General features: G+C 45.2%; 1 protein-coding gene across 2 annotated transcripts in view; it reads right to left on the bottom strand.

Annotated features, from left to right (window-relative positions):
* Positions 1 to 7,230: 7,230 nt before the first annotated feature.
* Positions 7,231 to 22,937, bottom strand: part of LOC121582583 (sarcoplasmic/endoplasmic reticulum calcium ATPase 2) — a 62,807-nt gene continuing 47,100 nt past the window's right edge. The window contains exons 7-22 of one of the 2 annotated variants that reach the window (XM_041898485.2): positions 22,046 to 22,131; positions 21,415 to 21,712; positions 21,117 to 21,283; positions 15,767 to 15,855; positions 15,522 to 15,624; positions 13,607 to 13,738; positions 13,196 to 13,315; positions 12,674 to 12,892; positions 12,094 to 12,429; positions 11,643 to 11,863; positions 11,191 to 11,393; positions 10,981 to 11,066; positions 10,744 to 10,877; positions 10,435 to 10,552; positions 10,156 to 10,282; positions 7,231 to 7,422 (exon numbers count right to left, since the gene is read on the bottom strand). In XM_041898485.2, the coding sequence (XP_041754419.1) occupies positions 7,412 to 7,422; positions 10,156 to 10,282; positions 10,435 to 10,552; positions 10,744 to 10,877; positions 10,981 to 11,066; positions 11,191 to 11,393; positions 11,643 to 11,863; positions 12,094 to 12,429; positions 12,674 to 12,892; positions 13,196 to 13,315; positions 13,607 to 13,738; positions 15,522 to 15,624; positions 15,767 to 15,855; positions 21,117 to 21,283; positions 21,415 to 21,712; positions 22,046 to 22,131 (2,450 nt within the window). In that variant the 3' untranslated portion in view covers positions 7,231 to 7,411. Of the gene's footprint in view, positions 7,423 to 8,719; positions 10,283 to 10,434; positions 10,553 to 10,743; positions 10,878 to 10,980; positions 11,067 to 11,190; positions 11,394 to 11,642; positions 11,864 to 12,093; positions 12,430 to 12,673; positions 12,893 to 13,195; positions 13,316 to 13,606; positions 13,739 to 15,521; positions 15,625 to 15,766; positions 15,856 to 21,116; positions 21,284 to 21,414; positions 21,713 to 22,045; positions 22,132 to 22,937 lie in introns of those variants that run through there. The other variant, XM_041898484.2, reaches the window with a different exon arrangement.

Genomic DNA, 22,937 nt, shown 5'->3' with positions numbered 1-22,937 from the left:
CGTTGCCTTTAATAGTCTACAATCAATTGGATTTCTAAATTTACATTATACTTCCGTTTTTTGCCTTCAAGTTGACTGTTTTTCAAAAACGGAATCTATGGCATTATTTAGGATGCTTAAGACAGAATCTTATACTAAATAAAATGAATTATTTGAACAACAGTGTAGAAAGTGTGGTTTCACATAAAACTATTTTCAAAATAGTGTGCCTAAAGCGGGATTGCGATGTCAGCTAGGCGAAACAGACATCTGTGCCACAGACAGAAGGGGTAACCCAGAAACGTCACAGGGGCTATAAAGCTGAAGCATCCGTTTATAACGTTTTCTCACCGCTAAATAATGGTGGTGAGTTGGAAGTCCAGTCGCGGATAGTGGGAGAGAATGGAACTAGGTGAAACTGGACTGACGTTCTGCTAATTTTCTCATCGATGAAACATCTGATCTCAATACACTTTCCTGTTCCCAAAACTAAAAATGTGTTACGAGCACAGTGCACTTAGATTTATAGACTTGACGCTTTGCCAAAGGTGTAAAAAATGTTGTTGTTTAGGTGTGCAAGGTCGAATTGAGCTTGTGCACAAGCGCACTTCACAGAGGAGGCATTCCTTAACGGAAATATGCTATAAATATGCTACAACGTGCCAATAGGATCTCGCTTGCACCTGCTTGGCTTTGCCCACCTTGCTTGTTCTGCCCACTATGCTTCATTTGCTCCTACTGTAAACGACACAGCTGAACTATCTTGGGTTAGCTAAACTGAACAAAAATATAAACGCAACATGTACAAATTGTCGGTCCAATGTTTCATGAGCTGAAATGAAAGATCCCAGAAATGCACAAAAAGCTTATTTCTCTCAAATGATGAGCACAAATTTGTTTACATCCCTGTTATCAAATCAAATCAAATTGTATTTGCCACATGTGCCAAATACAACAGGTGTAGACATTACAGTGAAATGCTTACTTTACTTACAAGCCCTTAACCAACAATGCAGTTAATTTTTTTTAAATTAAATTAAAAGCAAATAATTAAAGAGCAGCAGTAAAATAAAATAACAGTAGGGAGGTTATATACAGGGGGTACCGGTACAGAGTCAATGTGCGGGGGCACCGGTTAGTCAAGGTAATTGAGGTAATATGTACATGTGGGTAGAGTTAAAGTGACTATGCATAAATAATCAACAGAGTAGCAGCAGCGTAAAAGAGGGGGTTGGGGTGGGGGGGGGCAATGCAAATAGTCCAGGTTTCCATTTGATTAATTGTTCAGCAGTCTTATGGCTTGGGGGTAGAAGCTAGACCTAGACTTGGCGCTCCGGTACCGCTTGCCGTGCAGTAGCAGACAGAACAGTCTATGACTAGGGTGGCTGGAGTCTTTGACAATTTTTAGGGCCTTCCTCTGACACCGCCTGGTATAGAGGTCCTTGATGGTAGGAAGCTTGGCCCCAGTGATGTACTGGGCCGTACGCACTACCCTCTGTAGTGCCTTGCGGTCGGAGGCCGAGCAGTTGCCATACCAGGCGGTGATGCAACCAGTCAGGATGCTCTCGATGGTGCAGCTGTATAACTTTTTGAGGATCTGAGGACCCATGCCAAATCTTTTCAGTCTCCTGAGGGGGAATAGGCTTTGTCGTGCCCTCTTCACGACTGTCTTGGTGTGTTTGGACCATGATAGTTTGTTGGTGATGTGGACAACAAGGAATTTGAAGCTCTCAACATGTTCCACTACAGCCGTCGATGAGAATGGGGGTGTGCTCAGTCCTCTTTTTTTTTCCTGTTAGTGAGCATTTCCCCTTTGCCAAGACAATTCATCCACCTGATAGGTGTGGCATATCAAAAAGCTGTTAAACAGCATGATCATTACACATGTGAACTTTGTATTGGGGACAATAAAAGGCCACTCTAAAATGTGCAGTTTTGTCACACAACACAATGCCAAAGATGTCTCAAGTTTTGAGGGAGCATGCAATTGGCATGCTGACTGCAGGAATGTCCACCAGAGCTGTTGCCAGATAATTTAATGTTCATTTCTCTACCATAAGCCACCTCCAATGTCATTTTACAAAATTTGGCAGTACGTCCAATCGGTCTCACAACCGCAGACCATGTGTAACCACGCCAGCCCAGGACCTCCACATCCGGCTTATTCACCTGCGGTATCGTCTGAGACAAGCCACCCGGACAGCTGATGAAATTGTGGGTTTGCACAACTGAAGAATTTCTGCACAAACTGTCTCAGAGAAGCTCATCTGACGTGCTCTTCCTGTCTGATCTTGGGCCCCTTCGGGCTCGTGCGGTGGCAGAGATCTTTGTGGGCTATCCTTGTCTCAAGTTGGTGGTCTGTTGATATCCCTCTAGTGGTGTGGGGTCTGTGCTTTGGCAAAGTGGGTGAGGTTATATCCTGCCTGGTTGGCCCTATCGTCGGACAGGGCCACAGTGTCCCCCGACCCCCTGTCTCAGCCTCCAGTATCTATGCTGCAATAGTCTGTGCTGGGGGGCTAGGATCAGTCTGTCCTATCTGGTGAAATCCTCCGTCTTATCTGGTGTCCTGTGTGAACTTAAGTATGCTCCCTCTAATTCTCCCATCTCTCGCTCTCTCTCTGAGGACCTGAGCTCTAGGACCATGCCTCAGGACTACCTGGCCTGATGACTCTTGGCTGTTCCCAGTCCACCTGGTTGTGCTGCTGATCCAGTTTCTGCTGTTTTACCTGTGGCTATTGAACCCTGACCTATTCACCGGACGTGCTACTGTACCTTGTCCCGGACCTGCTGTTTTCAATCCTCTCTCTCTCTCAATCGCACCTGCTCTCGACCTCTGAATGCTCTGCTTTGAAAAGCCAACTGACATTTACTCCTGAGGTGTTGACCTGTTGCACCCTCTAGAACAGGGGTGTCAAACTCATTTTAGCTCAGGGGCCACATGGAGGAAAATCTATTCCCAAGTGGGCCGGACCGGAAAAATCATGGTATATATAACTTAAAAACAACAACTTCAGATTGTTTTCTTTGTTTTAATACGATCAACATACAACATAAAGCTGGAGCCTGAGGACAGTGTGTCCAAAATAGTACAAGCACAACATCACTATTAATCATAAAACACGTCAAGTTTATTTGAAAATTCTAAAGAAAAAGAACACACAAACACACAATGCCTCAGTGATTAACAGAACTGTTTCACAGATCACAGGGTGTCATTTCTCAGGCAGAAATGTAAATAAAAATAATGAAATCCTGTTCCCCAAACAAGTGCAAGAACCACAGAGTCAAGAATAGGTTAATTATACAAATAAAATAAAATCAATTAAAAACAATAGCACATCAACATAAAAACATATAAACATAAATCTGAAAGCGTTGCTCAAACTCCCGTAACAGTCCAGTTATTTTATCTTTGAACCGCTTCATGTCTGCCACATGTTGGGTCGCGCACACATTTTTCAGACAGGGGAAGTGAGCTGCATCACCACCGGCAAGTTGCGTCTCCCACAATGACAGCTTCAACTTGAAAGAACGTATGCTGTCATAATACTGCGTGACAACTTTGTTGCGCCCTTGCAGCTGTTTGTTCAAGTTATTCAGGTGCTCTGTAACATCCACCATAAATGCAAGGTCCGGCATCCATTCTGCGGAATGAAATTCTAACACTGGTTTGCCCTTTTCTTCCATGTACTGTTCAATTTCTTCTCGTAAATCAAAGAAACGCCTCAGCACAGCACCTCGGCTTAACCATCTTACCTCAGTGTGGTATGGCAGGCCATAGATGTGGTCTTTCTCTCTGAGAAGGCTGTCAAACTGACGGTGATTCAGGCTTCTGGATCGGATGAAATTAACAGTTTGGATGACCACCTTCATGACGTTATCCATCTTTAATGACTTGCAACACAAAGCCTCCTGGTGCAAAATACAGTGAAAAGTCAAAAAATCACGTCCTCCATTTGCAGATTGCACTTTCTCTCTGAACTTTGTCACAACGCCTGCTTTTTTCCCGATCATTGAGGGCGCACCATCTGTAGCCAGGCTGACAGCGGGACCAGTCCACTCCGACCCTGTCCAGCTCGCGCGACGAGTGCGGTAAAAATATCAGCTGCTGTCGTTGTATCTGTCATCGGCACCAACTCCACGAACTCCTCGGTGACGGTCAATGTGTCATCAACTCCGCGAATGAAAAAATGGCCAGTTGTGCAACATCTGTAATGTCTGTGCTTTCATCAATTGCAACCGAAAACGCAATAAATGACTTTACTTTTTGCTTCAACTGGCTGTCCAAATCCACTGAAAGATCGGAAATCCTGTCTGCAACTGTGTTTCTTGTCAGGCTGATATTTGCAAAAGCCTGCCGCTTTTCAGGGCACACAATCTCCGTTGCCTTCATCATGCATGTTTTTACAAATTCACCCTCACTAAATGGTTTTGAAGCCACTGAGATTTCATTAGCAATGAGGTAGCTAGCTTTCACTGCAGCGTCACTGATGTCTCGGCTGTGAGTAAACACAGACTGCTGTTTCTTCAGACCCGCCAACAGTTCATTCACCTTCTCTCATCTCCGCTGTCCTTGAAAGTTGTCATATTTGTCGGCATGAAGACTCACATAGTGGCGACTGAAGGTTATATTCTTTCAGCACTGCAACATGCTCTGAACACACCAAACATACAGCTTTCCCATTCAATTCCGTGATTAAATAGGATGACCATTTTTCTTGGAACACTCTGCACTCTGCGTCCACTTTTCTCTTTTTTTGACAGAGACATATTGGGGCAATGAGGGTGCCAAAGCACATAATGTTAAAAGTAGAAGCCGTAATAAATATCGCGGGCAAAACAAAGTAGCTCATTGGCTGCACGTGCTTGACCTACTTGCTCTGCCCCGGTATAAACAGTTTGCTTGCTTAACACAATTGCTATTGCGCCATCCAGTGGACGCAATTGGAACAGCAGTTTATTTTATTGAAAAATTGCAGCGCATTTTTATCCTTAAAAAAAAAAAATATATATATATATATATATATTTTTTTTTTATCATCTCGCGGGCCGGATTAAACCCGTTTGCGGGCCTGATCCGGCCCGCGGGCCGTACGTTTGACACCCCTGCTCTAGAACCACTGATTATTATTTGACCCTGCTGCTCATTTATGAACATTTGTACATCTTGAAGAACGATCTGGCCTTAATGGCCATGTACTCTTATAACCTCCACAGCCAGAGGAGGACTGGCCACCCCTCAGAGCCTGGTTCCTCTCTAGGTTTCTGCCTTTCTAGGGAGTTTTTCCTAGCCACCATGCTTCTACATCTGCATTTCTTGCTGTTTGGGGTTTTAGGCTGCTGATGTAAAAAGGACATTTATAAATACATTTTATTTCATTCATCTACATGCTTGTCGTCCTCACCAGGGTCTTGACCTAACCGCAGTTAGGCGTCGTAACAGACTTCAGTGGGCCAATGCTCACCTTCGAGGGCCACTGGCACGCTGGAGAAGTGTGCTCTTCACGGATGAATCCTGATTTCAACTGTACCGGGCAGATGGCAGACAGTGTGTATGGCGTTGTGTGGGCGAGCGGTTTGCTGTTAACGTTGTGAACAGAGTGCCCCATGATGGCGGTTGGGTTATGGTATGGGCAGGCATAAGCTACGGACAACTAACACAATTGCATTTTATCGATGGCAATTTGAATGTAGATACCGTGATAAGATCCTGAGGCCCATTGTCATGCCATTCATCCGCCGCCTTCCCCTCATGTTTCAGCATGATAATGCACGGCCCCAAGTCGCAAGGATCTGTACACAATTCCTGGAAGCTGAAAATGTCCCAGTTCTTCAATGGCCTGTATACTCACCAGACATGTCACCCATTGAGCATGTTTGGGATGCTCTGGATCGACAGCGTGTTCCAGTTCCCGCCAATATCCAGCAACTTCGCACAGCCATTGAAGAGGAGTGGGACAACATTCCACAGGCCACAATCAACAGCCTGATCAACTATGTGAAGGAGATGTGCCGTGTTGCATGAGGCAAATGGTGGTGACACCAGCTACTGACTGGTTTTCTGATCCACACCCCTACTCTTTTCTTTTCTTCTTAAGGTATCTGTGACCACAGCTGCGTATCTGTATTCAGTCATGTGAACTCAGTAACAACTTTGAAATTGTTGCATGTTGCGTGTGTATTTGCGCACTTGCCAACGCCATTGCACATTGTCAAGCCAAACATGTATTGCAAACAATGAGTTTGTATGACGGCACAAACAGACTGGGGCACTCAGGCTACAAGACAACGATACAGACCCCAATAAACAGTTTCAATAGTTTATTAAACTGAAACCACAATCTCAGTGATGCATGTTACAATCGCAGATAATGATCATTCAAATGTACAGATGTTCCCGTTTTAACATGGTGGGGAGTTAATGCATCACAGTTTAACTGCAGCTTCAATAAGTTACATGATATTGCCAAGACAAAAAGGAACAATTTTATTCAACAGGTATAGAACACACGGCTATATTGCAAGTCACTAATAAATCAAAGCCACGGTCAGTCTTCTGTCCTGGTTTCTCACAACTAATAGTCAGTAGTTGAGTGGTTATATTGTTAAAGTTCAGACTCCACAGACATCAGTGTCTCCTGGCCCAGTACTGTGCAAATTCCCAAACAATGGGAAATGTTTCTGATCAGTGATAAACACTTAATAGCATTAGTGATACTGTAGTATTTCTCTGTAAAATCATCTATCATCGTGTCAAGCAGTTTTGTACAATATTATTTTACTATAGAAATATAGATCAATTGCATGGCTACTCACTGCTGGAGGGCATGCACTACTGTGTATTGTACATGGATATAAAACTATAGTCAACCTGGTATGAAATACTGAAGGTAGGAAGACGCAGGGAGGAATGTCAGGGACATGGAAGGCTTCCCCTGCATAAAGGAATCCAAACAGCATCATCTCTCCCCAGTCTAACCATGATATAAGAAGTCAGTTAAACCCTCAAACCCCCACCCACCAATCCCACAAACACACATTCCCACACCATCTCATTCCACTTACTATTTGGTCTTTTTATTTTCATAACATTTGAATATACTGTAAATGCATTGTACCCATGTCTGCACAGGTCACATATACAGCAGAGGAGGCTTGTTGGAAGAGCTATAGGAGGAAGGGCTCATTGTAATGGCTGGAATGGAATTCATGGAACGGAGTCAAACATATGGTTTCCATGTTTGATACCGTTCAATTTATTCCATTTCAGCCATTACAATGAGCCCATCCTCCTTTAGCTCCTCCCACCAGCCTCCACTGATCTACAGTACGGGTCATGATATCCGAGGTGTAATGCTACCCAGAACACACATGCTGGACAGGACTGTTAGTCTCTACAGCTATCATATCAGACTAGATGGAATGGCAGGTTTTAGTCATCACCTGTAGAGAAAGGGAAAATATGATGAGTACAAAATATTGCCACAGAAAAACACGTCTTAAAATATTTTTTTTTACTGGATTTCCAAAAGACTATGTACAGTATATTTCCATGCAAGCAAAACACAAGATGACACCCACACTGATATCTGTGATTGTGTGGGAGCTTAAGCTGCAAGTGTACGTCAGCGAGAAAACAATAGATGCTCTCAGGTAAAGTCTATTAGAAGAATGGTGACAAAGAAAAACCGGAGTATGATGTAGACATGGCTTGAAATATCCTCAATCCAATCCAATATCAACCACAACATAACCAACTGACTCTGACTTCTATGGCTGTGTTTAGACAGGCAGCCCAATTCTGATATGTATTAGCTCTGAAAAAGATCTGATGTGAAAAGATCTGATATGATTGGTCAAAACACCAATAAGTGGAAAAGAGATCAGAATTGGGCTCCCTGTCTAAACTTTTTACAGAGTCCTGGTTTTAGTGTGCACTGAAAAAGAAAAAAAATAGCCTCAGTCTTCAGTCAAAAGCCCATCCTGAATCGATATAGCCTGTCAGAGACAAGTTAATTCAATCTGATGAGTGGCAGCCCTGGCTGTCATCAAGTTGCAGCAACAGCTGAGAGCTGCCTGCGCACCAGATGGACAACTAGCCCAAACTGACAAGAACAACAGAAATGTATTGATCTAATGGTCTCAGCTGGTCAAAGGCAATCGTGTAATGCAAAAAATATGCTGATGTCTGCAGCTGATCAAAATGTTATAGCTATGAGTCATCTCTCCATTATACATTTTTGGTGTGAAGTGATTGGTGTGTTAAGGAGTGTGGTGGAGGGAGGGAATACTCACTAGTGAAAAGGGAAGCCAGTGGAAGGCATTGAAGGAGAAAGCACACCATTGTTAAAGAACACAGACACAGTGCAATCAAACCAAGGCATCTACCAAAAGACATGCTTCACAGAAAGGTATGTTTCCATGTTGGATTGCTGAAAAACAGACCTATTTAGTAGACAATAATACTAGTGTGATGGTATGGACTCCTTGGGACTACTATTCTAAAAGGTATACTGCACCTTTCACAGACTTGTAAGCCCCCCGGAGGGAAATAAAATACTCTAGATCAGAGTTCTGTATCAACACACACTGCCAGCCAAGTTGCGCCTAATAAGCATGAAGCATTCAAAGACACATTTTCTATATTCAAGTATGTGCCCATACAAAAACCACACTGTATAGAAATGATCTAGACACCACATTAGGTCAGTCCTGGTAAAGAAATACAAAAACACTTTGATTCAAAGGGTTCATGAGTGTATTTTTCTTGAAATATAAAAAACAAAACATTGGGGGACTTATGTGTCGCAAGTTCATGGTTGGAGCAGTCAATTGGAAAACCTGTATTTTAAAAGTAAATTATTTTTGTAGCCTTTTCTCTCCTTTGAATCAAAATCATGACCCACATACAGATGGCAACATTTACATCCTTTATCCCCACCCAATCCTGCCAACAAAACAACAAAAATAAATGTAATAAAAGTCATGTCAAATAAAAAATACAAAGACAAAATACCCTTAATAAAAAATACTGAGGAATGGCCAATTAGTTTTTTGTTTTCTGCACAAGGAAATAGGGGCACACATCAGGTGTCATAACTATATTGACTAAATGTTGAATAAAGACTAAAGCCATGTAGGGGAAAGCATCTAGAAATGAGCAAAATGGATCGTATTGATGTAGCTGTGCTCTGCCTAGTGCAGAAAAACTGGCTTTTCAAATCAAAAAGTTTAAAAAATAAAGAAATCCATAAAGGTAATTTTTACATTGATGTGGGGGAGACGACTAAATGAAAAACCCAGTACAGTTCATGCTAGGTCAAAGAACATGCAGCTTCCATTTTTAGGATACTTTTGTTTCAATTTCAGCGATGCATACACACACAACCACTCCACAAACCCTTATCTTACCCATCTCCTGCTATCTGGTGCTTGTCCATCGGCTCTGAAAGAGTTCTAAGTTTATACTGAAGACAACGGTAAACATTAAAAGGTAACCCTAACCATTCTCTTAGCCACTCCTCCTGCAATCCGTTCCAACAATTTACAAAGTGATGAACAAAAACAAAAAAGTTGCATAAAATAGTGTTAAATCTCTGTACAGGTCAATGGACTGCTTTTAAATATCTAAATTTGTATACTCGTATGAAAAGGGCAGCGCAAAAAGAACCAGGAATTGATTATTTGTACTGTAGTGAAATTAGACAAAATGATAATCTCAAATCATTAAAATATTCTAATTTAAAAGGCAATATCGACAATAACAAAAACTGACATTATTTTCTGTTTGAACCAGCAAAAAGTCCACAGCTACAGGAGTGACGGTCAAACTGACACTCACACAAAAGCCTCACCCACTCACAAAAGGCCTTTTCGATTGTTACATTTTTATATTATTTGTTAAGTTTGTGTGTTAAACTAGGTCCTTCTCATGCACGCTCGGCAGGCACACTCCAAGTCTACACAAACACACACACACTAACTATGCACACACTGGAGGAGAGAGAGGGGGTTGTGCTCAAGTCAGTCAGGACCAGAACATGTCTGCCATGTTAGTGTCGGTGCTGTAAATCCACAGCACCAGGGGGAGGGTGAGGGCCACAAAGGGCCAGGAGATGCCCTCCATGCATGCAGAGAGAGAGCAGCCTTTGCTGCTGGGCTTCTCCAGCTCTTTACCAGGGTAGTTCTCCATGTAGTTCCTGGCTGCTAACTTTAGGACCTCGTCCAGCAGGAGGACGGGCAGGGAGAGCTTCAGCACCATCAGCCACTGGGTCAGGTTCAGAGGGGTAATCTGGAAGATGATCTGTAGAGGAGAGGATAGCAACATGGGTGAAGATGATAACCTCTCCTGCTTTTTCAGTTTCTCTACCCATCCCACCCGTTACACTAGCATTTAATTGTTCTAGAAATCATTTCTGGTAGCCTCAGGTTTATTATTATTGCAGGTAGTCTCACCGGCAGGGGCTCCACATAGAGGATAAGGAAATGCAGGGACATGGAAAGGCAGATGGCTCCCAGCAGCCACACGTTCTCCCAGGGGGGCATACGCAGCAGGGACTGGTTCTCTGACACACTGGGGGAAACAGAGAGAAGAACTGGGTTAAGTCATTGATTGAAACCCATTTGGGAGCCATTTGCCCAACATTTGACCATGTGTACCAGATTAATTTCACAACATTATGCTACTAATGTCAAGCCTAAATCAACAGTGGGGAAGTTTTAAATGAGAGCAGGAACACGAAAGATGTAGTGGCATAGTCTGACCTGTTGAGGGCGTTGCACATCTCGATGGTGACAAGCACAGACAGGGCCATGGTCATGGGGTAGGGGGACTCAAACAGCTCACACTCCAAACCCTCAAACTCTGGGTTCTCAGGACCACACTGCAGGAAGTGGCTCTGTGGGAAGAGGAGAAAAGCCGCTCAGTAAGAGTGCCTGTGTGTGTGCGTGCGCCTGCGTTTCAGAGTGTATGTGTGCATTGTATTGGCATTGTTCTCCTACCAGTTGGTAAAAGGTGATCCTGGGTCCGTCCTCAGCAGCGACGAACCACCAGGCAGCAGCACCAACTGTAGCCACACCCACATAGCCTAAAGAGGCAGAGCACAGGAGACACACATGGCTATCTAGATACACACAACAGCCTAAACACTTGTTCAACTAATATTTCACTTCTGTGAAGGTTTCTTCTCCACAGAGCGCAGGTGAACTCACATCCTATGGCGAGGTATCTGAAGAAGAGCCATCCAGAGATGAGGGGCTCGCGGGCGTTGCGGGGGACCTTGTTCATGATGTCCAGGTCGGGGGGGTTGAAGCCCAGTGCAGTGGCAGGGAGGCCGTCCGTCACCAGGTTAACCCACAGCAGCTGGACAGGGATCAGAGCCTCGGGGAAGCCTAGAGCAGCCGTCAGAAAGATGCTGTAGGAATGGTAGAATAACATTATTTACATGAGGATGGAGGCTTGTTACCCTGGCACTGAGGACCTTTTATTGATTTTCTCACTGAAGAGAGGAGATGTGGGTGTGAGTCCCAAATGCCACCCTATTCCCTATATAGTGCACTACTATTGACCAGTGCCCTATCGGGTCGAAAGTAGTGCCCTGGTCAAAAGAAGTGAACTTTAAATAGAAATAGGGTGCCATTTGGGACAAAGCCATGATCCTTACCAGACAACCTCTCCCACATTGGAGGAGATGAGGTAGCGGATGAACTGCTTCATGTTGTTGTAGATGGCCCTGCCCTCCTCCACAGCCGCCACGATGGTAGAGAAGTTGTCATCGGCCAGGACCATCTCAGAGGCTGACTTAGCTACAGCCGTGCCGGAACCCATGGCGATGCCAATCTCTGCCTTCTTCAGAGCAGGGGCGTCGTTCACTCCATCACCAGTCTGGTCATGGGGAAAGGACAGGGCATGGTTAGCCATCTAAACTACTTTTCTACAGGATACGTTTAGAGCTTTTGACTAAATCACATATGGATTAGAGGTTACATTACATGCTGAGGGCTCATCATGAAGGCTTATCAATCATGAAAGCCAAACCACAAAGTGTAGTTTCAGTTAAATGCTGCACAGAAACTGTGATGAGGCAGGTCTCTGGAGGACCTTGTCTCACTCACCATGGCTGTGATCTCGTCCATGGACTGCAGGAACTCCACGATCTTGGATTTATGGGACGGCTCCACGCGGGCGAAGCAGCGGGCGTTCACCACCGCGTCTCGCTGGGCGGCCGGCGACAGGTCGTCAAACTCGCGGCCGGTGAAGGCCATGGAGGAGACATCGTCTTTGTCACTGAAGATGCCGATGCGGCGGCAGATGGCAACGGCTGTGCCTTTGTTGTCGCCGGTGATCATGATGACGCGGATGCCGGCTAGGCGGCACAGCTTGATGGAGGCAGCTACCTCGGCCCTGGGAGGGTCCAGCATGCCCACGCAGCCCACAAACGTCAGGTCCGTCTGGGGAGAGACACAGGGGGAAAGAGACAGTCAGACCAGAGTCTTGGATTTGGCTCACTCACAATGCCTCATCCGTATGATCGAAATCTTTCGTTTTTGAAATATACACTATTTTTGCAGCCTCATCACGTTTCTCCTATACAGTAAGTCCCAGTATTTAAGGTGTCTGGGGTTGTCCTTTCTCTGAATAAATGCTCTGCTATTTCTGTCACTCTCACTTCATTATGATCCCCCACTCCCTCACCTCGTATTCAATGAAGCGGTTTGAGTCTTCCAACACCATGTTCTCTTTGGCAATGGGGTTGTCCTTTGTGGCCAGGGCCAGGCAGCGCAGTGTGTCGCGCCCAGTCCCGTACTCCCTGATCACTGACAATACCTTGTCCTTGATGCCCGGGGTCAGGGGCACTTTGTTCCCGCCCACACGGATGTGAGTGCACCTGTCAATCACTCCTTCTGGGGCTCCCTGGAGAAAGGGGGACAGAGATAGGAACTCAAACTAGAGGAAATAAAGCATCAGCCTCTGCTCCTTTACTACATACTGTACATTAAACTACAAAATGACACTGGCTCGTAAAGTACACAAATCCAAATCATTTATCATAGTTATTATGATGTGGCATCTAGAACTATGTCCCAAATGACACCCTATTCCCTATATAGTGCCTTACTGGGCCCTGGTCAAAAGTAGCGCACTATATAGCGAATTTCTCAGGTGTCCATATGGTCTACTATCCGAGAAAAACTGTAGATGGATTCTCATAATTACCTTAACAAACATCTTGCCAATGGAGGAGCGGGCCTTGTTGGGGGTGCAGTACACAGACATGGACTTCCTGTCTCTGGAGAACTCCAGGGTGAACTCCTTCTTCATCAGCTGCTTGATCACCTGTACCACACAGTGAAAAAACACAGACCAACACATCCTTAACAAGGAGGAGTGGAACAGCACAACCTGGGGGATGTCTGATGGAATAGGACCACACTCAGGTATGCGTCCTAAATGGCACCCTATTCCCTATATAGTGCACTACTTTTGACCACCAGGGCCCATAGGGCTCAGGTCAAAAGTAGTGCACTATAAAGGTAATAGGGTGACATTTGGGACCAACACTCAGTTTTATAATTCTTTCACAGGAGAATCATGTTGGGATTAAGAGAGTAGCCAATGGTGGCTTACAGAGTTGCAGGCATTGGCTCTCTCGATCTTGGACAGTCCCTTGACGTCGGTGTCAAACACGTTCATCTTCTCCACCAGGCAGGTAAGGGCAGTCTCTGTGGCCTCGCCAACCTTCTCATACACACCTTTGGTCTGAGGAAAAAACACACCAGATAGTAGCAATGAACAACTAAAAAAACATGTACAGTGGGGAAAAAAAGTATTTAGTCAGCCACCAATTGTGCAAGTTCTCCCACTTTAAAAGATGAGAGAGGCCTGTAATTTTCATCATAGGTACTCGTCAACTATGACAGACAAAATGAGAAAAAAATATCCAGAAAATCACATTGTAGGATTATTAATGAATTTATTTGCTAATTATGGTGAAAAATAAGTATTTGGTCAATAACAAAAGTTTCTCAATACTTTGTTATATACCCTTTGTTGGCAATGACACAGGTCAAACGTTTTCTGTAAGTCTTCACAAGGTTTTCACACACTGTTGCTGGTATTTTGGCCCATTCCTCCATGCAGATCTCCTCTAGAGCAGTGACGTTTTGGGGCTGTCGCTGGGCAACACGGACTTTCAACTCCCTCCAAAGATTTTCTATGGGGTTGAGATCTGGAGAATGGCTAGGCCACTCCAGGACCTTGAAATGCTTCTTACGAAGCCACTCCTTCGTTGCCCGGGCGGTGTGTTTGGGATCATTGTCATGCTGAAAGACCCAGCCACGTTTCATCTTCAATGCCCTTGCTGATGGAAGGAGGTTTTCACTCAAAATCTCACGATACATGGCCCCATTCATTCTTTCCTTTACATGGATCAGTCGTCCTGGTCCCTTTGCAGAAAAACAGCCCCAAAGCATGATGTTTCCACCCCCATGCTTCACAGTAGGTATGGTGTTCTTTGGATGCAACTCAGCATTCTTTGTCCTCCAAACACGACGAGTTGAGTTTTTACCAAAAAGTTATATTTTGGTTCCATCTGACCATATGACATTCTCCCAATCCTCTTCTGGATAATCCAAATGCACTTTAGCAAACTTCAGACGGGCCTGGACATGTACTGGCTTAAGCAGGGGGACACGTCTCGCACTGCAGGATTTGAGTCCCTGGCGGTGTAGTGTGTTACTGATGGTAGGCTTTGTTACTTTGGTCCCAGCTCTCTGCAGGTCATTCACTAGGTCCCCCCGTGTGGTTCTGGGATTTTGCTCACCATTCTTGTGATCATTTTGACCCCACAGGGTGAGATCTTGCGTGGAGCCCCAGATCGAGGGAGATTATCAGTGGTCTTGTATGTCTTCCATTTTCTAATAATTGCTCCCACAGTTGATTTCTTCAAACCAAGCTGCTTACCTATTGCAGATTCAGTCTTCCCAGCCTGGTGCAGGTCTACAATTTTGTTTCTGGTGTCCTTTGACAGCTCTTTGGTCTTGGCCATAGTGGGGTTTGGAGTGTGACTGTTTGAGGTAGTGGACAGGTGTCTTTTATACTGATAACAAGTTCAAACAGTTGCCATTAATACAGGTAACGAGTGGAGGACAGAGGAGCCTCTTAAAGAAGAAGTTACAGGTCTGTGAGAGCCAGAAATCTTGCTTGTTTGTAGGTGACCAAATACTTATTTTCCACCATAATTTGCAAATAAATTCATTAAAAATCCTACAATGTGATTTTCTGGATTTTTTTTTCTCAATTTGTCTGTCATAGTTGACGTGTACCTATGATGAAAATTACAGGCCTCTCTCATCTTTTTAAGTGGGAGAACTTGCACAATTGGTGGCTGACTAAATACTTTTTTTCCCCACTGTATATCCACAACAGAATGGGGAAGACCACTGATATTCAAAACAATAAATGAACCACTGATAAAGGCTTATGTGACCGGGCCTTTTCAACCAGCAGGAACCTAACAGTGACATTTATAAAGGATACAAACCTCATTGTAATCCAGGGAGGAGTCGTTACACAGGGCACAGATGGAGGCCATCTCCACCAAGCCATCATACTGGGAGGACTTCACTTGTTTACCATCATGGTACCTGTAATAAAAGACAACAGCCATGAAAAAGGGGGAACAGTGAGCTCAGGTATGTTGTGGTGTATTGATAATGTGACTACACGTGTGTTTCATTGTGTGTGCGCGCGTGTGTGTGTGTTCGTTCTGTATGTCTGTCTACTCACACTTGTCCCTCAGGTGCGTATGTGGAGCCAGTGATTGTGAACTCCTTCAGGGAGCAGCTATCGCCTGCAGCCTGGTCAATAATGAACATCTAGAACACAAACACAGGGAGAGAACGTGTCAGGTCACACACACACACACACACACACACACACGTTTCCTTATGGACGTAAAGCGTCCGCATACAGCATTGCTGAGGTCGTCTTAGTTGCGCAATTTTACATTAACTAAGATGTTTGATGCAGTATTTCTCAAGTGAAAAAATGTGCATGAAAACTAGTCATCTCTCGTTGAATGACATTTCATTGAAGAATCCTGTCCATAGTTCCCTCTCCAACCAGGAGCTGACCAATCACAGACGAAGGGGCGTAGCCTTTGGCTACCGAACTACATGAACAGTCGAAAAAAAACAAACAGCCGAACACCAAAATGGACAAAAATTTGCACAATTTGCACTAACTGTTTTGACTTGGAAGCACGCGACAGGCTTTACACAACTGGCAGTTCTCTAGATCCCCTGAATCAACCTAACACTGTATGCCACTGCTTTGGAAAGCGGCCATTTTACGGGCTCCAGACCAATTATGCTATTCTGTGTATTTTTGGCCACTAATTGTAACTTTTTTTGTAAATAATGTTTCCGCCATCGTTTCCTATGACCGAAAAGAGCTTCTGGACATCAGAATAGCTACCACTAACCTCGATTTGGACAAGGACTTCTACTTCAATGAGTCGGAGGAGAAAGACATTGATTATCCTGTACCAGGCCCAAATCCCCGACACTTGTGGAAGGCGAAGACTGCGATATAGAGGCCGGCGCGCGGGCACCTTGATTAGACTACGGCGGCGAGAGAATAAAATCGCCTCCACCCTCTGTTCTATTTGCGAATGTACAATTGCTAGAGAATAAACTGGATGAGCTCTGTTCGAGACTATTCTATCAACGGGACATCCAGAACTGTAATATACTATGCTTCTCGGAGTCATGGCTGAATAAGGACATGGATAATAACATCTAACTCGTTTTTCTATGCATCGGCAGAATAGTACGGCAGTCTGGTAAGATCGTGGGGGGGGTTGAGTCTCTCAACAACAGCTGGTGTGCGATCTCTAATATTAAGAAAGTCAAGGTTCTGCCCACTTTAGTTACAATACCTCATGATAAGCTGTAAACCATACTCTAAAAAATAAAATACAAAATAAATAAAAAAAGAGTTTCTGTATTTTTTACAGCTGTCTATTTACCACCACAAACTGATTCTGGCACTAAGACCGCACTCAAGGAGCTGTATAGGGGCCATAAACAAACAAGAAAATGCTTATCCAGAGGCGGCGCTCTAGAAGCCATGGATTACAGGCAGCATCCACACTGAGCTAAAGGCTAGAGCTGCCACTCGAGACAGCCTATAGGGAGGTCAGAGACCTTGCAGTGTGATGCCAGGACAACAACTTCTCCCTCAAAGTGGGCAAGACAAAGGAGCTTATCGTAATACCGAAACAGAGGGCCGAACACACCCCCATTCACATCGACAAGGCTGTAGTGGAGCGGGTCGAGAGCTTCAAGTTCCTCGGTGTCCACATCACTAAGGACCTATCATGGTCCAAACACATCAACACAGTCATGAAGACGGTAGGACAACGCCTCTTCTCCCTGAGGAGGCTAAAAAGATTTGGCATGGGCCCTCAGATCCTCAAAATGTTATACAGCTGCACCATTGAGAGCATCTTGCCCACCGCTTGGTATGGCAACTCAAGCGGTACTGGAGCACCAAGTCTGGGACCAAAAGGCTCCTGAACAGCTTCTACTTCCAAGCTGCTGAACAGTTAACCAAATGGCTACCCGGACTATTTACATTGACCCCCTTTATTATTTATTTATCCTAATTTTATGGGACTGACTCTCTTGCACTGTCTCTATGCACACTCACTTGACTCTACCCACGCACCTGACTCTCTTCACATACGCTGCTGCTACTCTGGTTATTATATATCCTGATTGCCTAGTCACTTTTACCCCTAACTACATGTACATACTGTATTAACCTCAATTACCTCGTACCCCTGCACATTGCCTTGGTACTGGTACTCCTTGTATATAGCCTTGTTAGCTTTTATTGTGTTATCTCCTTTTTTAATGAGCAAATATTTCATACTTTTGAACTCTGCACTGTTGTGAACGGGCTCGTAAGTAAGTATTTCACTGTAAAGTCTACACCTGTTGTATTTGGCGCATGTGACCAATAAAATTTGATTTGAGCCCACTGATCTACATGCAGTAGTAGCACAGCCTACCCAGTAGGGGGCAGCACATCAGACAACTGCAATACTATTAGAGCACTGATAAACCCTAACCCCAATTAATGAAATAATTGCTACTGTGCCTTGGGAAAAAAACACTAAGGATTAAGCACACTTTACACTGGTGGCTATGGGTCTCTTGGAGAGGTGTTCTAGACAAGGGTACTAATTTATGTCCATGCTGGGATGAATGTGTGGATGTGACCTCTACCAGCAGACGGCGGGACAGGGGAGGGAAAGAGAGAGGAGGAGACGGGAGAGAAAAAGCAGACAGGGATAGGGTTAGAGGAGATAGAGAGATGGAGAAGAAGTGGGAGCATGTAAGTGAGAGAAACACAGAGAGCAGTAATAGGGCAAGCCTGCCTCCACAGATGGCATGCCACAGAGAGACACACACACAGGACGCGCGCATGCATACATACATACATACATACATACATACATACATACACACACACACACACAGGACGCGCGCATACATACATACACACACACGACGCGCGCGCACACACACAGGATGCGCGCATACATACACACAGGACACGCGCGCACACACACACACACACAGGACGTGCGCACACACACACAGGATGTGCGCACACACACAGGACGCGCGCATACACACAGGACGCGCGCATACATACACACACACACACACAGGACGCGCGCACACACACACACAGGACGCGCACACACACACACAGGACGCGCACACACACACAGGACGCGCGCACACACACAGGACGCGCGCACACACACACAGGACGCGCACACACACACAGGACGCGCACACACACACACAGGACGCGCACACACACACACACACGACGTGCACACACAAGACGCGCGCACACACACACGCAAGACGCGCGCACGCACACACAGAGTGAGACTAATCTCCCGGCGCCGGCTTTGCAGAGAAGCAAGGCAGGATGGAGAGATGGAGAGAAATATCAAAATAAAAGTATGAACCGGTGTTGTCTTTCCCTTCTCCCCTCCTGAGGCACAGTACAGACTTCAAAAGAGCTGTGACGTCAGGGATGCTTTACCAAAAACACAATGAATTAAGAAAAACATTCCTCTACTCCAGCTGGCTAATTTTAGAGTTACCCGTCTTACACAGCAGCCGAATTCCAGATTCTGTTATTGCAGTATCGGTACAGGAATAGTTCAAAAGTATATATGCTAGGAAGTTTTGCATTGGAAAACAATTTCTTTGTTATCTTTAAACAAGATGCTGCTTCCAATCTTTCCCCTCCCTCTGTATTCCAAGAACTGAACCATGCTGCCATGTTATGCTGAGCTGTTTTGATTATGCTGAGCAGTGTTGCGTGGAAATGTATTGTGTAATGTTGTGCGTGCCGTGCCTTGTGCTGTGTTTGCGTGCAGACACCCTCTCAGCACAGACCACTCAAAATCAGAAAGAGATAGAAAGAGTGAAGGGGGAGAGATCTAAAACAAATTTTGAACTGGGTCGTTCGAGCCCTGAATGCTGATTGGCTGACAGCCGTGGTATATCAGACTGTATACCACGGGTAAGACATAGCATTTATTTGTACTGCTCTAATTACGTTGGTAACCAGTTTATAATAGCAATAAGGCACCTCGGGGGCTTGTGATATATGACCACTATACCACGGCTAAGGGCGGTGTCCAGGCACTCCATGTTGCGTCGTGAATAAGAACAGCCCTTAGCCGTGGTATATTGGCCATATATCACAAGCCCCCAAGGTGCCTTATTGCTTAAAGAGAGAATGAGAGGGAGATAAGAGGGAAAGGTATAAGGATGAAGAAGAAGAGAAAGAGGGAATGAAATGTGAGAATAGTAGGAGACGGCAGAAAATAAGATAGAAATTATACAGGAGTGATGCAGTGGAAGAGAACAGCAGTGTCGAAGACCATTGGGGAAAGAGGCTTGGGAGTGGTAATGCATTATGGTCCATATTCAGGGATTTTGGCCCGCGGGCCACCTGTTGCCCATCCCCCTGAATATGAATGACTGTGTGTGTGACTCATCACCAATCTGAGGGCAGTGAAATCACCAGAAACTCAGCTAAACATTTGTTCAATTCAGGAAATCTGTTCCCACAAATAAAAGACACGTGATTGTGTCTCAATGTAATAAAGGTATTAAATGATTGTTATTTTCAAATTTGCAGTGTACAAATTATTAGAATTATGTTTCAGCCTCCCGACCATCCGCAACCGACAAAGATCGGCCAGTGGCTGAACCTAGCTGCCTACCCCTGGCATAAAGTGTTCAGCAGTTGCATTTAATCAATCTAATATGATGCAATTCAATAAATATAGGAATAATTTCATAGCCTCCACTTCCCAATCTCATTTAAACCGTGATAGCAAATAAATGAATCATTCGTTATACTGCTTTGCCTTTCAACCGCTACAATACCCTGGGGATAAGTCCACACTGTCAGTAGACGCTGTCAATACTGCTTTATTGCCAGGGGGTTTCTGATGCCAAATCAGTGGGAAAGTTTTCACTGGAATGGATTGTTCATGGTTGCCAAGAACATAGCCTTCTCCTTAAGCAGGTATACTGCTACATAAACTAGCAAAGGCTAATCAAGTTGAGCTCAGAAAGCCCTAAAACTCCATCTGATTAAACATGCTAATATAAATGTGGAATAGGCTGCTGTAGGCTCTGTTTAGCTCAGCTGGACCCCTCCCTGCCAGTGCAGAAAGCTCGTCCCAGGAGGCAAGGTGTGAGGAGGTGTTTTTTGCATTGAGCAGCTGGAGATTTGCATTTCCACTGGCAGGACTTCAGATGCTCACCGGCTGGGTCTCATATATTGACTTGCCACTGTCACCTTCCCAGGATTCTCCATGGTAAAAGTGTTTCCAAGCAGTAGCACACAAACAAGGCTAGAATCATTGATTTAGGTAAGAATATTTTTCACTACTAAGGTAATGTTAGTTTTAATACCCTGAGTGTTGGACGTAACCATAATACGAAACATCAGCCATTCCTACTAAAAACCCTTCCCACCATACCACCACCCATATCCCCATGGTGCTCTGGGGATGGGGACTCACCCTGCAGACAGACATCTGGTTGGTGGTGAGGGTGCCGGTCTTGTCGGAGCAGATGACGGAGGTGCAGCCCAGGGTCTCCACAGAGGGCAGGCTGCGGACAATTGCGTTCTTCTTGGCCATCCGGCGGGTTCCTAGAGCCAGACAGGTGGTGATGACAGCGGGCAGACCTGGTAAAGAGAGAGATGGCAATAAGAGGGGGTTAGACATACTAACTATGCTGGAGCCCAATGTATTGCTTTCTGTATATTATAGACTGCTTCCCCTCACTCCTCATTCCCACTCTCCTAGTGACTCTTACCCTCAGGGATGGCGGCCACGGCCAGGGCCACAGCAATCTTGAAGTAGTACACAGCGCCGCGGATCCAGGAGCCTCCATGGACGGGGTCGCTGAAGTGGCCAATGTTGATGAGCCACACAGCGATGCAGATCAGGGAGATTACCTTAGACAGCTGCTCCCCGAACTCATCCAGCTTCTGCTGCAGAGGCGTACGCTCCTGCTCCGTGCACGCCATCTCGTCCCGGATCTTGCCAATCTCCGTGTGGACGCCCGTGGCCACCACAACGCCCACCGCCTTACCCGCTGCTATGTTTGTACCCTGTGAAGGAGAGAGGAGAGGTGGTGAGACAACAGGTGTACACTGCTGAGGGTTGTAATAACACTGAGGACACCTGAAATACACTGGGGACCTGAACAAGTGGGGGAGGAACAGTAAAAAACTGGAGAAGAAGAGGACGAGGGGTTAAGGATAAGAGGTCTGACATCAAAATCCCAGAGAGGAACATGTAACGGAGATAAGGGAAAGGGGGAGAAAAGGAGATTATAATTATTGGGTTAGCTAAACGTGAAAGAGGATCATGTACTGAAGAGACAATAGAAGGTGAAAGGGGAATGGGGGAGAGAGGTCTTTAATGGTTTTCTAGATACTCACACAGAAGAGCATGTTCTTCTTGTCCTGGTTGACAGCCCGGGGGTCAGGTACCGGGTCAGTGTGTTTGATCACAGAGACAGACTCCCCTGCAGGAGGAGAGAAAGAGAGGGATGAGGACGATCAAACAACGCCGCCCTTACACAGAGCAATGTGGTGATGGGTTGACATTTTGGGGAAGATGGGTGTGAATTGACTTCACAGCTGACTGAGCAGGGCTGCCAATTACAAAATGCTGCATCCGAGGGGACTTTCACACTCCTGAGTCTGCACTGCAGGGGGATGCAAGGCCTAGTGGGTAATCAGCTGAGCAAGCTCTGCACTGTTCTGATAGGCTGAGACAGACTGTTTTTCACAGATTATAGCCATTAATGGGAGGAGAGGGAAAAGCAGCTGAAATACCACAAACTCCGCTACCAATTAAGGCAGTGGAGCAAGACCGGGGTTTCAGGACTAGCTTCTCATAACCCTCTTCCCTCTCGCTTCCATATCGCTCTCTCCCTCTGTCAGCCTCTCCTCATTCTCCTCCCTCTCTATACTGTATTGACTAAGAACTGCTGACCTCTTCTTGAATAAAGGTTCAGGGAGTCATTCGGAGAGAAATTATCTTGTTCTCACACTGACTGTTTCAATGTCATTCTCAAGTGGTGACTCAACCCGGAGTCATTCATCAGCCCATATAACCCAACTCACAAACACCGGCAACTACATACAAGTTCTACACAAAGATTTAGCAAACCTAAATAAGATTAATATTGTAAATGCCTGTAACATTGTGTTCTTGCTGTGCTTTTATGGATGCAGGAGCAATGGCAAGGAATGTTTAAAACTACACTATATATACAAAAGTATGTGGACACCCCTTCAAATTAGTGGATTCGGCTATTTCAGCCAC

This window comes from Coregonus clupeaformis, unplaced genomic scaffold (genome assembly GCF_020615455.1).
Source record: "Coregonus clupeaformis isolate EN_2021a unplaced genomic scaffold, ASM2061545v1 scaf1062, whole genome shotgun sequence".
Taxonomy (NCBI): domain Eukaryota; kingdom Metazoa; phylum Chordata; class Actinopteri; order Salmoniformes; family Salmonidae; genus Coregonus; species Coregonus clupeaformis.
The sequence above is the reverse complement of the archived record's forward strand: the minus strand, read 5'-3'. Positions and strand labels throughout refer to the sequence as shown.